Source organism: Sceloporus occidentalis, unplaced genomic scaffold, assembly GCF_023333645.1.
Source record: "Sceloporus occidentalis isolate IW3139 unplaced genomic scaffold, rSceOcc1.0.p SCAF_7, whole genome shotgun sequence".
NCBI classification, from domain to species: domain Eukaryota; kingdom Metazoa; phylum Chordata; class Lepidosauria; order Squamata; family Phrynosomatidae; genus Sceloporus; species Sceloporus occidentalis.
The window spans coordinates 92,547,146-92,562,276 of record NW_028316987.1 but is presented as its reverse complement, the minus strand read 5'-3'; the positions used below and the strand labels follow the sequence as shown (position 1 = coordinate 92,562,276).

Below are 15,131 nucleotides of genomic sequence, written 5' to 3'. Positions count from 1 at the left end.
AGTGTGATACAAGGGTTGCCCCATGTAGAGCGCATTGCAGAAATCCAATCTAGAGGTTACCAGAGCATGTACCACAGTTTCAAGGTCCCTCTGGGCCAGGTATGGGCGCAGCTGGTGAATGAGCCGAAGCTGATAACAGGTGTTCCTGACCGTCGCATTCACCTGAGATGGAAAGCTGAGTCAGTCTTGGAGCCCTGGAATCAAACTCGGAACCACTGTACCACCAGGACTCCTGTTACCAGCCTGAGTTGACAACACTGGGCCAGAGGTACCTGTGGTCTGGCTAAGCAGAAGGCAATTACCTATGTTTTCTAACTCCCAAAATACTTTGTGGCCGAACTGAGCATGGGACCTATAGTGTTCTTATCCAAAAAAAGGTAACCTTTTCCATGTTCAGTTCCCTAATTCCAGACATTCTTGCTTACGTTTTAAAGAACTGCTGGTGTTGCACTTAGGAATTGATCTCAGCTTTTCACCCTATACACTTGAACAATTTTTAGGTTGTGAGTTGCTGTTATAGCTACGTTCTCTCCTCTTGCAGAATACATGCTGTATAGTTATAATATTGCACACGTGTAACTTTTTGAGGGTTTCTTACCACAGGGAGAAGTATTATTGCAAAGATGCAAGTCTTCCAGATGAAGGCCATCTTGACAAACAATCAAAGGGGTCGTGTTCAGCAAGCGGATTAAAACTTTTCCAGTGGTGCTCTAGATGCTCAAAATCTCTATTCTAGACTCTTCAAGTCTCTGTGAAAACAGAAAGAAAAATGCGTAAAGAAGGTGAGCAAGAAAACAGGTCCAAGTAAAGTGGCATCAAAAAGTGTAAGTAACATAATGCTGCTAAACAGGACAACTTGGGATATTTTTTTTTTAATGTCTGTACCTCCTATCTAAATGGAAAATCTCATCTAGAGTCTGGAGAAAATGGTGGGGAAATGGTGTGTTCTTTGTAGGAAGTACAAAAAAAGAAGTGCTAGTAAATATTTTGCTTTCTTGCTTATAAAGGTAAGAAGGTGGGGAGGAAGAGGAGGAGGAGATATAGGGCTAGTAATAGTTCCCAGAAGTTGCCCCATGTTTGAAAATGTATTGTCACCAGTGGCAACTGAACTTGTCCCACAACCTGAAATCGGAAAAGAATTGCCTCCCACATCATGAAACTATCTATGGAAAGGGAGTCATAGCCACCAGAGCCACAGCTTTTCAATGCTCCTTTGCTGCTGCGTCATCTGGACGTAGCACCATAGGAGTGCCATGATACAACCAGCTGAGCGGTCAGTCTCACAGCGTGATGGGAGCATCAGGGCAGCATCAGAGCGTGCGTTGTGTAGACGCCATGCCCCCACTCTGCCCTGAGGCTGGCGTTTATCAGCGGTCTGTCGAGGCTGATAGTTTCTGTCCCCCTCCAACCCGCTCCCAACAATACTCCCCCAACAGTGCTTGGAAATACATCTATTTTTGGCTGCCATCTGCACTGAAGAAATAATGCAGTTTGAAACCACTTTAAATGCCATGGTTCCATGCTATGGACCTCTGGGATTTGTAGCTTCATGAGATATTTAGCCTCCTCTGTCAGATAGCTCTGGTGCCACAAACCCCAGGATTCCACAGCATGGAGCCATGGCAGGTAAAGTGGTGTCAAACTGCATTATTTCTGCAGTGCAGGTACAGCCTTTGTTGCGATCCTTCCCAAAATGATGGCCAGAAGTTATGTTGGGTCCCTTTCTCTTGCCATTTTGAAAAGGACTCTGACAAAAATAAAGGTATTGGAGGGTGCCTAGGGCATTCTATGCAGAGTTGGGGCTATTTTTGAACATTTGGGGAGAATTAAGGGTGATTTTCATGTGAAAATATCATGCTTGCTTGGGCCTTCACATCTTATGGCCATCATTATGGCTGCATCCGCACTACAGAAATAATCCAGTTTGACACCACTTTAACTGCCTTGACTCAGTGCTATAGAATTCTGGGGACAATAGCTTTGTGAGACATCTAGCCTTCTCTGTTAGAGAGTTCTGGTGCCACAGTAAACTACAAATCCCAGCATTCCATAGCACTGAGCCATGGCAGTTAAAGAGGTGTCAAACCGGATTATTTCTGCAGTGTGGATGCAGCTGATGTGTTCTGAGGCTGATTTCCTTTTAACCCTTGCATCTGCGTTTCCATGATATCATGGTCCAATCCCTGAAGATAAAGCAGAACCAAGATTCATAGACAAATATTGGTGAGAAAACAGTGAGATAATAATAAAGATAACAGGGAATAAATAAAAGTGTAGCAGAAACAACTGCTGTGCTCCATTGTTCTTCAATATTCCTTCTTTCCTCATCTTGGCTGGAGCTTTTTGGCAAAACATCTCCGCTCAGGAACCCAAATGACTTGTATTGACGAAGATGAAAAATTGCCGTATTACTCATCTCCAGACTGAATGAAGATGGGGAAATGATTCAGAAAACCTCAGAGTGCATTTTCTCTCCAGTCGCTCTCCTTTTCCCCTTCTTTTCACCCCATCTTCTAAAAAATATGACGTTTGCTTCCCCAGCCTCTGATGATTGGAAAATTGCCTCCATTTCTTTAAAAAACGAAAAATCTATCAGTCAAGCCAAAGATTTCTTCCCTGGCTCACTAGGCTCCGTGCCTCGGAATATAAACCAGCATTTATTACATTCTTCTGTACATGAACGAATAATTTCCAAAGATTTAGCACCTCCCCATGCAAAATCCCAGGGGGGTTGCTGCATTTTTCGGCAAATGATTTTTCTCTAACATTTTAGATTTATTGTGAAAAAACATCTTTATGCAAAATTATTCCTATTTTGGTCCAAAGAAGACATGGGCCTAAATCAGAGATTCCCAAACTTGGGTCCTCCAAATATTTTGAACTTCAGCTCCCAGAATTCCTGACTGTTTGCCAAGCTGGCTGGGGCTTCTGGGACTTGTAGTCCAAAACACCGGTTTTGGGAATGACTGGTCTAAATCCTCTTGTTATTCCTGACTAGAGTAGAGCAGTTGGATCAATTGGGTAGGTCTACATGTTGACTCACCATTCAACAGTTAGGTCAGTGGGTCTACTTTCGTTGGGACTAATCAATAGTCAATATTTTTGTGCAAAAAAACTAACAATTTTTATTTTGCCCAAAGATGCAAAATGTGAAGATGCTGTTGTGTGCCTTTAAAGCTATTTCTGATTTACAGAGACCCTAAGATGATCCTATCATGGGGTTTTCCTGAGGCTGAGAGTGTGTGATTCATCCAGTGGCTTTCCATGGCTGAGTGGGGAATCAAACTCTGATCTCCAAATGTGAAATACTGGCCTCATTCCCACTAACCTTTAAACCGGATAGTGAATCGGTTTGAACTGGTTCAAACAATCCTGGTTCCCACTTAATCCAAAGGGCTGAAGTGATTCTGAGAGGGGGGCCATGCGCTAGACCCATTTAACCCACGCCTTTTTGATGCTGGTTTTTCGATGGATCGAATCTGCGCAACTGTGAACCACATGCGGATCAGAATCGATTCAAATTTCCCCTTCAGCCATCTGGAGCTGAAGTATTTTAAATTGATGCATTTGTGAATATGAACCAGAAGTGGATTGTTTTGGAGGGGAAAATGTGATCGGGGCAAATGTAGTGGGAACCATGCTCCACTGTTGAATTGATCCATCGATTTGGATCACACACCAATTTATCTGTAAGTGGGAATGGGGCCACTGTATTAATGTCACACCATTTTCCCCAGTTTGGGGAAAATAGTATTGCAGTTAAAACAAACTTAATTAAAAAAATTCCCAACATACAAAAGTTAAAAAGCAATTAATTAAAACCAATTAAAATAATAAACCATTACACAACGATAGCAAATAAAAGCAAGTCTATTTCCCTTGAGGGGAGACGTTGTTCTGAAAGATCTGCTTGAATAAAAAGATCTTCCCGTGTCTGCAAAAGATAGGAAGGAGGGTGCTCTTCTTGCCTCTCTGGAAAAGGAATCTAGAGAGCAAGTAAATCTGTAGTGGTTGCTTTTTGAGGCATGGCCCATTCACACTACGCAGTTTATAGCAATATAATTCCACTTTGACTGCTGTGGCAATATCATATGGAATCCAAGGATCTGCAGTTTGCTGAGGCTATAGAGCGCTTGGGCTGATTACTCTAAACATTCCTCCCTGCACTGCAGATCCCAGGACTCTATACAAGGTTACCATGGGAGTTACAGAATTACATCACTAAAACTGGGTTGGTTGGTTGGTTGGTTGGTTGGTTGGTTGGTTGGTTGGTTGGTTGGTTGTTGTTGTGTGCCCTCAAGTCATTTCCGACTTATGACGTCCCTATCATAGGTTTTTCTTGGCACATTTCGCTCAGAAGGGGGTTGTCATTGCCTTCTCCTGCGGCTGAGAGAGTGTGATTTGCCCAGGGTCACCTAGTGGCTTTACATGGCTGATCTGGGATTTGAATCCTGCTCTTCAGAGTCATAATCCAAGGGGCAAACTACACCATGCTGGAAAGTGTGGGGGAAAATCTGAGATGCCTTGATATGTCTGATTCTTGCTGAGGATAAGAAAAATTACAAATATTCTTAATTCTAATTCTAATGCTATGCTGTGCCATAGCTGGCTGCCTGGCTGGCTGCTTTCTTTTCTTTTCTTTTTCTTTCTTTTTTTTCTTTCTAGCTTCCTTTCTTCCTCCCTTGTCCAGAGGAATGTTCAGCAATGTGAGGGTTTTGGCTATGGCCATAGTGGATGGGGCATTCTGGAAAATGGGGTTCCAGAAAAGTAATGTTTCCATGTTTTGTTGACCACCTCTTCAAGTGTTTGTGAGCAATTCATTTATTGGAAGCTCAGCACCGAGTTAGGTCTTCCTTCTGCAAAATATTATGCTACCTTGTAAATGCTTTGGCTCGATTCCTGTTCTTGTCATAAATCGGTGTAAGTTTCCTTACTCATGTGGTTGTCCTTTTTATTGTTGCTGTTGTTGGCTGTTGTACAACAGACATATTCAACGCATGGCTATGTAAGCAGGGTTCCATATGGGTAACCATTTCACATGTAGTTGTGAATTCTTGGGCATTGTATATCTTAGGGCACATCTACACTGATGGGAAAATCCAATTTATGTTTGCCTTAGACTGATCTGCAGCAACCACGGGTTTGTCTGTGCATAAGGAGTCGAGTTCAGGAGATGCAGCCACACAGTTTACACCCTTGTCTGATAATCTGCACAGTTGTGGGTGATTCAGGATTTCCCCCCATGCCTGCAATGTACATATTTCTGACCTCCTCCTTTCTGCTCAGCCTCACACCACAATCACTTTGGAGTGTGATGCACACACATGCACAGATATCCAGATTTTTCACCCATAACTGGGATAAATCCCCACATTTTTCATCCAAATTAAAACCCAGATCCAGCCCCAATTGTCCCATAAATCTGCATTCACACTACAGAAATAAAATAATCCAGATTGACACTACTTTAACTGCCATGGCTCAATGCTATAGAATCCTAAGAATTGCAGTTTTGTGAGACATTTAGCCTTCTCTATCAGGAAGCTCTGGATCTGCTACAAACGACCATTCCCAGAATATCACAGCATTGAGCCATGGCAATTAAAATGGTATCAAGCTGGAGTCTTTCTGCAGTGCAGATGCAGCCTATGTCATTTGGAAAGTTTGCCGTGAAAACTAGGTGAGACCATTTTATTTGGCCCGTGTAGATACGCCCTTGTTTGTCACTCATCTCAGTGAAATGTTTTATTCACTGGCCTTGTAGAAGAAGCAGTGGTGTATTCTATATAGCATTAAGGACACAATTGGAAGATATTCAACTGGTTGCACAACACAGCTGTTCACATACCTTCCAACAGTTCCCAGATGAAAATGGGACACGTGTGTCAAGAAGCATTCAAATGATGGCACAAGCTAGGAGAGGCTGCAGCAGTTTGCTTTTTCCTGAATCTACTGGGAAAGGCAAGGTGCTGCCCTTTTCTCTCATCATCTTCTCCACTGAATTAATTGAGACCATTGCAATTTGAACTCAATTTGCAGCAACGGAGGACAAAAGGGGGAAAGTGGGAGGAGGAGAGAGAAACTGGGGCATTTTAAAAGCAGCTGAAAGGGGGGGGGGGGGCGACAGAGGATTAATAAGGATTGTCCCTAACAAATTGGGAAAGTTGGAGGTATGCAGTCAGCGGAACGGTGGTGTAGCACAACCATGGTGTAACTAAGGGTGCATCTACACTATAGAAATAAAGCAGTTTGACACCACTTTAAGTGCTTATCCATATTTACATCCTAGGGAATCAGGGGATTTGCAGTTTCATAAGGTCTTTAGCCTTCTCTGCCAAAGAGTTTTAGTGCCTTGCACACATCCCAGGATCCTGTAGGATGGAGCCATGGCAGTTAAAGCAGTATCAGACCGCACTATTTCTACAGTGCAGATGCACCCCCAGTGAGTGTAGATTTATCTGTTGCACAAGCACACATTATGATCTGGACTATTGCCTTTTTTTCTCCCCAAGCCTTTGTTTTCTCTCTGCCCTTGTGCTATAGAGCATGCATGCAACAAGACAAGTGGAAAATCTCCCCAGCAGGCTCTCTCAAATTCAAGCTGCTAGTCTGAAATGTTAATAGGCAAATACTGACCTCTGCCCCCTTAGCTTCCAGAGAACCCTGCAAGACATGCCACAATTAATGCTTAGTAACCCAAACTGAAATTAACCTCTGACTCAGATCCGATTATTGGTTCTCCTTATGCACTCTCTAATGTAAAGATGATATGATACCATGAATTTTCAAACTATTACAATGGGCCATCCACATTCACTGGGGTTAAGGGTCCAGAACCCCCATGAAAGTGGAAAAACCACAAATAAAAACCCCATTTTTTTTTAACCTGAAAGAACACCTCTCTAGTAATCTCAGGGTCTTCCAGCACAACTTTGGGGTCAACATCTACCAGATGTTAACCATAAAACTGTACTGGAGGACCTACAAATCTCTTCCCTCTAGGAATCTATAGGTCCTCCAATGCAACTTCTGGCAGATGTTGACCACAGAGTTCCACTGGAGGAACTAGCGATTCCCAGACAGAACATATTGAACAAATCCATGAATAATCAAATCCAAAAAAAAAAAAAAAAAACAGCCACAAACGTGGAGGGCTGACTATAATTCAGCATCAAAGCTGAAGCAATGGCCATGAACAAACAGATGAAAGGCCTAAAGCGTTACCCAATGGATTTCCATGGCTGAGCAGGGACTTGAACCCAGATCTCCAGTCATAGCTCAGCATTTACATTTACAATCATGGCAAGGGTACCACAATTGTAAATGGATAAAAAAATTGATAAAAAATAGTTACAAGGTCAAAGGGATCTTGTAGCACCTTTGAGACTAACTGAAAGAACAGCATCTGAGCAAGTAGACTCAGATCTACAAAAGCTCATGCTACCAGCTTCTTCCTTTTAGTTAGTCTCAAAAGTGCTACAAGATCCCTTTGCATACTGATTTTCCAGACCAACACAGCTATGTCTTTCAATTCTAAAGTTGTAAGGTATTACAGCCAGCATGGTGTAGTTGTCTGAGCATTGGATTAGGACTCTGCAGACCAGGGTTCAAATCCCGGTTGCCATGTAAACCCACTGGACAAGTCCCACTCTCTCAACCTAAGGGGAAGGCAATGGCAACCTCCCTCTTAAGAAAATTGCCAAGAAAATTCAATCATGGTGTCACCTTAGGGTTGCCATAAACTGGAAATGACTTGAAAGCACGCAACAACAACAAGCTATCGTAAGGCATTGTGAGTAACAGGATGTCACTCATTCATTTTTGAGCAGAAAATAGTTTCTTATCTATTTTTAAAAAATAAATATCATTTTTATTTTTATTTTGTGCTGTTTTCTGTGCAGAAAAACCAGGAGCAAATTTTGCACAGGTTAATCTCAAACAGTGAAGCTTCTCGTCAGTCTAGGTTTCACCTTGTCAGGAACTTCCAGACACTGAAAAACGCATGTTTTTTTTTCCTCCTCCAAATTGTTTCAAATGTTCTTTCATACCCTCCTGCAAGGATGTAATGCTCTAAAATTGCATCTCAACTGCAGGAGGCGCAGATAAGCCAAGTAACAGCTTCTCTGGCTTTCGCTGTATGACTCCTTGTACTTATTTCGATACAAGCAGCTGTGTCTTTCAGACAATAATTGCCTCCACTTCAGTGGCCTCTGATGGAGGAACCTGACACAGAAGCAGCGTCCCCAGAGCATGCCTGTCAGTCTTTCTTGCAATTGTGCCCATCAACCTGGCAGTTCTTTCTGGACAAAGGTTAAAAAACATGCACCTTCCCCTGATTCTTGAAGCATCTGTTGCTTCATGCTCAGGCAAAAAACAAGCCAACATCAGTCTCCGTATCACATTAAATGGTTCCTGTCTCCTAAAGCAGGAGGAAAGCCATAAAAGAAATCCAAAGCAGAACAGCATGGAGGAAATTCAAAGACCTAGCTGTGCTGGTCTGGAAAATCAGTATGAAAAGGGATCTTGCAGCACCTCTGAGACTAAAACTAAAAGAGAGAAGTTGGTAGCATGAACTTTCATAGGTAGAGAAAATGAGAAGTCCACCCCACCCCACATTGTTCTAACTCACCCTTTCCAACCTATGCATCTGAGGAACTGGCTGAAGTCTAGAGCTGCATCCACACTGCCAAGATAATCCAGTTTGACACCACTTTAACTGCCATGGCTAATGCTATGGGATTCTGGGAACTATGGTTTGTTATGGCACCAGAGCTCTCTGACAGAGAAGGCTAAATGCCTCCCTCTAAGGTTGAGAGAGTGTGGTTAGTCTAAAGTCACCCAGTTGGTTTCCATGGCCAAATGGGAATTCAAACCCTGTTCTCCAGAGTTGTAGTGCAACACCCAAACCACTATACCACACTGGCTCTGTAAAACACTTCTAGTCCCAGTATTTCAGATAATACTTGGGACTAGAAGACTCAGCTTGTATTTGACATTGCAGACATGCAATGCAAATATAATGGAATGGGAGGAGACAATGAAATTAAGATACGGTCTACAAGTGAGCCAATTAAGATGCAATCTCCAAGTCATCATCATTGTCATCATCATCATCATTTTGTACACTACATCAGTGTACGGTGCCTTTTACAAATAAAACAACATCAGCAAAGGGCCAGCCTTGCCAATATAGTCCAATATAGTCTAATACATACACACACAGAGGAAGAAAAGAGTAATACAAATATAGAATGATACAACACAATTGTAAAACAAATCATCCCAACAGAAATACAGACCAAAACAGTATAACACAGTCCATCTTCTGTATCCATGGATTCTCCATCCACAGATTCCACCATGTACAGCTTGAAAATATATATATATATATATATATATATATATATATATATATTTTAAAGCAAACCTTGATATTGCCATCTTATAGAAGGGACACGATTTTACTATGCCATGGTATATAATGGGACTTGAGCATCCACGGATTTTGTTATCCACAGGGGATCTAGGAACAAAATCCCAGCAGATACAGTATAAAGCGAAGTGACACATACATATAATTAAAATGTACAAAGTTATAAACCAGTTTTAAACTAAATTTCCAGAGTATTTCTCTGGCCAGTGCTGCAGGATCTGCTAAATTGTTGAAGTTCTTAGAGCCACGTGACCCCCCGCCCCCCCAATCCCACCCCACCTCAGTTTACCCATGCTCAGAAATGTTATCAATATGCTTAAAACAGATGCTGGTGAAACGTCAGGAATAAACTCTTCTAGAACATGGCCACACAATCCAAAAAGCCAACAAAAATCTATGCTTAAAACTACTGCAGTTTCCTCTGAGTATTCCTACAAGCTTCTTGGCATCACCTGGATGCCCAGAATTGCTGGATTTCCATGAAAGCTGCACATCCAGTGAAAGGAGGGGGCATTTCCTTAACACAACAAAGACCCTCAGTGATCTGAGATGGATCCCCAGCATGGATGTGTTTCAAAAGTGGGAATAAAGAGCCTTTCAGTCCCCTTCTCCCCCTTCCTTCCTTTCCCTCTTAACACAAGGGTGCTGCGGTTGACATAACAACGAGAATTGAGAAAAGCAGTCCCTCCTTTAGGGGGAAAATCCCCATGCATTAAGGATACTTCCCACCCTAAAACACCCTTGCGTTCAGCTGGAAAGCTTTCTTTGCAAAACACACAGAGAGAAAAGGTTCTTTAATTACACTTCAAGGACACTGCAGTATTTTTTATATATATCACCACATCATCAACAGTCCAAAACTGTTATCAATTGTCATTTTTCCTCTTGCTCTTCAGAGTAACATCCAGGCACATAATGCTTGAAGCAGATATGCACACTTCTACGCCGTTTCCCAGAGATGTGTGGGAAGCACAGGTTGTTCTTGTTGGGTGCCAAGTTGTCTCCAACTCATGGCAATCCTAAGGTAAACCCATCATGGGTTTTCTTGGCAAGATGTGTTCAGAGGAGATTTGCACGTGACTTGCCTAAGATCATCCAGTGGGTTTCATGGCCAAGCTGGGAATCGAACCCTGGTCTCCAAAGTCATTGTCCAATTCTCAAACCACTACATCATGCTGGCTCTCAGAAAGGACAGGTACCCCATTAAACTCCACAAATCCAGCTCAAATTCCCATCACTTTCTGCCAAATCCCTCACATCCCATGCTGGCTGAAACTACCAACATATGAACAACACCATTACATCAAGGACTTCCTACCTTCATAGAGTTGGTGCTAAATCATTCCATTGGGCTTTCCTTTCTATCGTCTTTTTCTGGCCTTTACCTGTTTGTTGACTTTCCTAACTGTCATGCTATACCTCTACAATAATAATTTTTGTTCAAATAATAAAAGTACCTAAACATTGCTATTAGTTGCCAGTTCAGTAATTTGTTATATAATACTACTCATAAACATTTATACATTTCACTTAACAATATTTTTATGTAACTTGATACTTATATGGTTGTTTACTTTCAAAATTCACAATAAAACATGAATAGAATGGAATAAGTGAAATGATTAGTAATAATTGAACCCATAAGTATATATATATTTCCCCATCTTTGAATCATATAATCAATGAATGGTTCCCAGTCTTTGATGAAGCTAATTACTGTGTTTTGTCTTTAAAAAATCAAGCCCACTTGTTTACTTCAGCTAAGTCCAATAATTTGATAAGCCAATTTTGAAACAAATATGGGATATTTGCTGTTTTCCAGTTTTATGCATATAGAAGTCTTGCAGCTATTACCATATAGTGTGTCATTCTTTTGTTGCATTTTTTGATGTGTTTGTTGCCCAACATTTCACACATGACAACCAGGCAAAAGTTATTGATGAGGAAGAACAGACAAGGTAGATGAGGCTGCAGCAGTTTGCTTTGGCCTGAGCTGACTGGGAAGGGCAAAATCATGCCCCTTTCTCTCAAATCTCCTTTTTGCTGAGTTAACTGAGTGCAAACTACTTTTCCGATCTTGAACTTAGTTGACAGCAACTAAAGCCAACTGAGGATAAACGGGGAAAGTGGGAGGAAAGAGAAAACCAGGACATTTTTAAGCAGCTGGAAAAATGTGATACCAGAGGATTAATTGGGACCCTGGTCTCCCAATATCCTAGGGCTTGTCTACATGGACAAAATACCCTGAATCTGCCCCGGGCTTGCTGCATTCTGTTTACAAAACAGAGGTCAAAACCCTGAATGAGGTCCAGACTGTCTTCACTACATCCAGGTAGCATTCGGGACTTCCTCCCTCTAACCTGCATTTAAATAACTCACCTTTTGCTCTGGGTCTTTGGCTCTTTTTGCAACGACAACGGTCGTTGCCTTCACTCACAGTCCTTGCAAGGCACCCATCAATGCTGCTGTGAGCATGAGTTGCTCTGAGGTCAGAATGAGATACTCAGTATTGATAATATGGTTGGGCACCTCATTCTGACCTCAACAGCAGTGCCAGGCAATGAACAGGGATGGAGGCCACCCATCATTCACTGTGAGAGCCAAAAACCTGCAGCAAAAAAAGCCGGTAAGGGGGAGAAATTCCAGACCAGAGTACTCTGGGGGCACCCCAGAGCAATTTTTGCAAGTGAAGATATGCTCCTACTCTAATATTAAGACCTTTCCATCATGCTGGTTCTCTAATGGGGTGTGCAGACCACCCCTAAGGTTGGCTTGCAGCCACCTTCAGCTGCGCCAGATCGGGGCTGTGGCAATTGCACGCCGCGGCCCTGATCTGGCCTTTCTAGGACACAAAAAGGAGCCACAAAAAGTAGAAAGGGTGCGATAGTTGCAGTGCCATGGCTGGACGCAGCGCCATAGGAGAGCCATAACACCATAAACCATGTGGATCTACCCCAAGGATGGAGTCGGGGTGTGCGTCATGTGGACGCCACAACCCGACTCCATCCCCCAGGCCAGCCTTTAAGGTCGATGTGCACAGCCCCTAAGTTCAGAAAACTTACAGCAAATCTGTTTACATATCATTTGCATAGTAGCCAAACGCAACAATCACACTTGATTCTCTGATCACACACCATTCACTGGCCCAGCAGGAAGCTTGATAGGCCCCTTGTTCAGACCTGCCACCTCATGGGCCTCATTCCCACTGGCCTATAACGCGGATCAGGATGCGAATCATGGGTGCATTGTTTCCATTTGAGCGCGCATTCAACCCGCATTGCTCTGATATCATTCCCATTGGGATTCGAATCTGAATCGAATTATCCTGAAAAATCTGAATTTTAGGTCGATAAATTGGTTGAAAAAAATAGTGGCTTTTTAGAGAATTTTCCTGTGCCTCCGGAGTCTGTTTCGGGGCAAATGAATGGGAATGAAAGGGTGTCTGATTCGGGAACCTGGGGGATGGGAGGAGCAATGCTCAAAGGGCTGGCCTGGGGGTGTCACCTTCTTTGTTCTCTTTCTGCATCGCCGGCGCCATTTTCTTCCGTTCGCATAGCCTTTCCCCCAGTGGATTGGGAAGCAGGGTAAGGCGACTGTGCTACATTGAGCTCCAAACGCAGTAAACACATTACTCCCCCTGCAACCTCTCCTCTGCTCCACATTCATAGACCGATGTGTGAGGAGAGCCATTGAACACCATTTTTAATTATTATTATTATTATTATTATTATTATTTTCTTTTTTTGCCTCTGCCAGTGCAGCAGATGGGCTTTGCAGTACATGCCTGCCTGATCACCCGCCAGACAGCCCAGGGAGCAATGGGGGAGGCAAAGGGATTTGGGGTGATTAGAGGCTCCTTCTCTCTTTCCCAGAGGAACTATGGGAAGACACAGAAGAGCCTGGACGCCAAGGGATTTGAGGGGAATAGAGGCTCCTTCTCTCTTTCCCAGAGGGAGTCTGAGGAGACACAGAAGAGGCTGGACACCAAGGGATTGGAGGCAAAGAGAGGCTCCTCTTCTCTCTTTCCCAGAGGAACTATGGGAAGGCACAGAAGAGCCTGGGACTCAAAGGGATTTGGGGTGAATAGAGGCACCCTTTTCCCTTTCCCGGAGGGGAAAAGCGCCTAAGCAGCTGATTGGCTGTGACGTCAAGCGCTTAAGCACTTGATTGACAACTGCTTTTTAAAAAAAGAAGTTCTGGAAGGGCAATGGGAACGGGGAGCAAAATAACCCGCTTCAAATTACCACAGGGAAAATACCAATGGGAACGAAAAGAGGGGTAAAAAAACCCGGGTCTGTTTGCACCCGTTTTTAATGGGAACGATGGGTCAGATTCGAGTCAGAATCCGAGTCAGAACTGCAGCGAAATAAGCCGCTATTTTTGCCCAGTGGGAATGGGGCCATGGATGGATCCGTTGCAACAGGCCAACCCAGGGGATCTGTTTAGGTTGGCACTTTGAGCCGCAAGCATCTTCATCACTACAGGAGGTCTGTTCACAGTCCCTCGCAGCTTCCCTCTGTCTGGTAACAGCCAGATGGAGCAAATGAGGCGTAAGGTTTGCTTTGCTAAAATCCCCAAGCAATGTCATTCAGGAGGGAAAGAAAAATTCTCCGATCTTCTTCCCTTCTCATACATTAAAGGCAAGGCTTTACAGGCTCCTCTTCAACACTACCTGGAAAAAGATGCTTTTTGCAAGGCTTAGATCGCTGTAAAGGCTGGTGGATCATAAAACTGCACCAGGAGATCTGGGAAGGTAATGTCTACCATCTGGACAACAGCATAACAGAACTATTTTGGTACACCCCTGACCAACTGGTAGCCATTCTGGGCACCTGGTGCTATCTAACCACCATTGTGTTGCCAGACAAAACCAATGCACAAGGAGACACTGGATACCTCTTACACTGAGTGGCTGGAATACTGTATGGATTAAACCTATGTTGAAAAAATATGGAAGCTGGCAAAAGTACATCGCTGCATTGAAGAAGTGAATAAATCACCAGGAACAGATGATATTCCAATTGAATTGATGTAATCCACACAGATAGAAGCAACTCAAGAGATAACTAAAATATGCCAATAAATATGGAAAACAAAACAGAGTCCAACAGACTGGAAACAGTCAATATACACTCCCATTCCTCAAAAAGGGGACACAAAGGATTGTACCAACTATAGGACCACAGCATTAATTTCCCATGCAAGCAAAATTATGCTGAAAAAATTTGTAGCATTGACTACTGCATAAATTGTGAAGGGTCTGGAAGCCATGCCCCATGAAGAAAGACTCAGGGAGCTGGGGATGTTTAGTCTGGAGAAGAGAAGATTAAGAGGTGATATGATAGCCCTGTTTAAATATTTGAAGGGCTGTCACATTGAGGAGGGAACAAGCTTGTTTTCTGCTGCTCCAGAGAACAGGACCAGGAACAATGGATCCAAGCCGCAGGAAAAGAGATTCCACCTCAACATTAGGAGGAACTTCCTGACGGTAAGGGATGTTCGACAGTGGAACACACTCCTTCCTTGGAGTGTAGTGGATTCTCCTTCTTTGGAGGTCTTTAAGCAGAGGCTGGATGGCCATCTGTCAATGGGGATGCTTTGATTTGGATTTCCTGCATGGCAGAATGGGGTTGGACTGGATGGCCCGTGCGGTCTCTTCCAACCCTATGATTCTATAATTCTATGATTCATACATGGA

The 15,131-nt window shown here is 43.1% G+C and overlaps 1 protein-coding gene across 10 annotated transcripts in view; it reads right to left on the bottom strand.

Moving 5' to 3' along the window:
• The window catches only part of LOC149310106 (pituitary adenylate cyclase-activating polypeptide type I receptor-like), a 130,281-nt gene that overhangs the window by 83,927 nt on the left and 31,223 nt on the right, over positions 1–15,131 (bottom strand). For all 10 annotated transcript variants that reach the window (XM_089533710.1, XM_089533708.1, XM_089533707.1 and 7 more), the window contains one exon: positions 599–749. In XM_089533710.1, coding sequence (XP_089389836.1) covers positions 599–649 — 51 coding nt within the window. In that variant the 5' untranslated portion in view covers positions 650–749. The remainder of the gene's footprint in view (positions 1–598; positions 750–15,131) is intronic.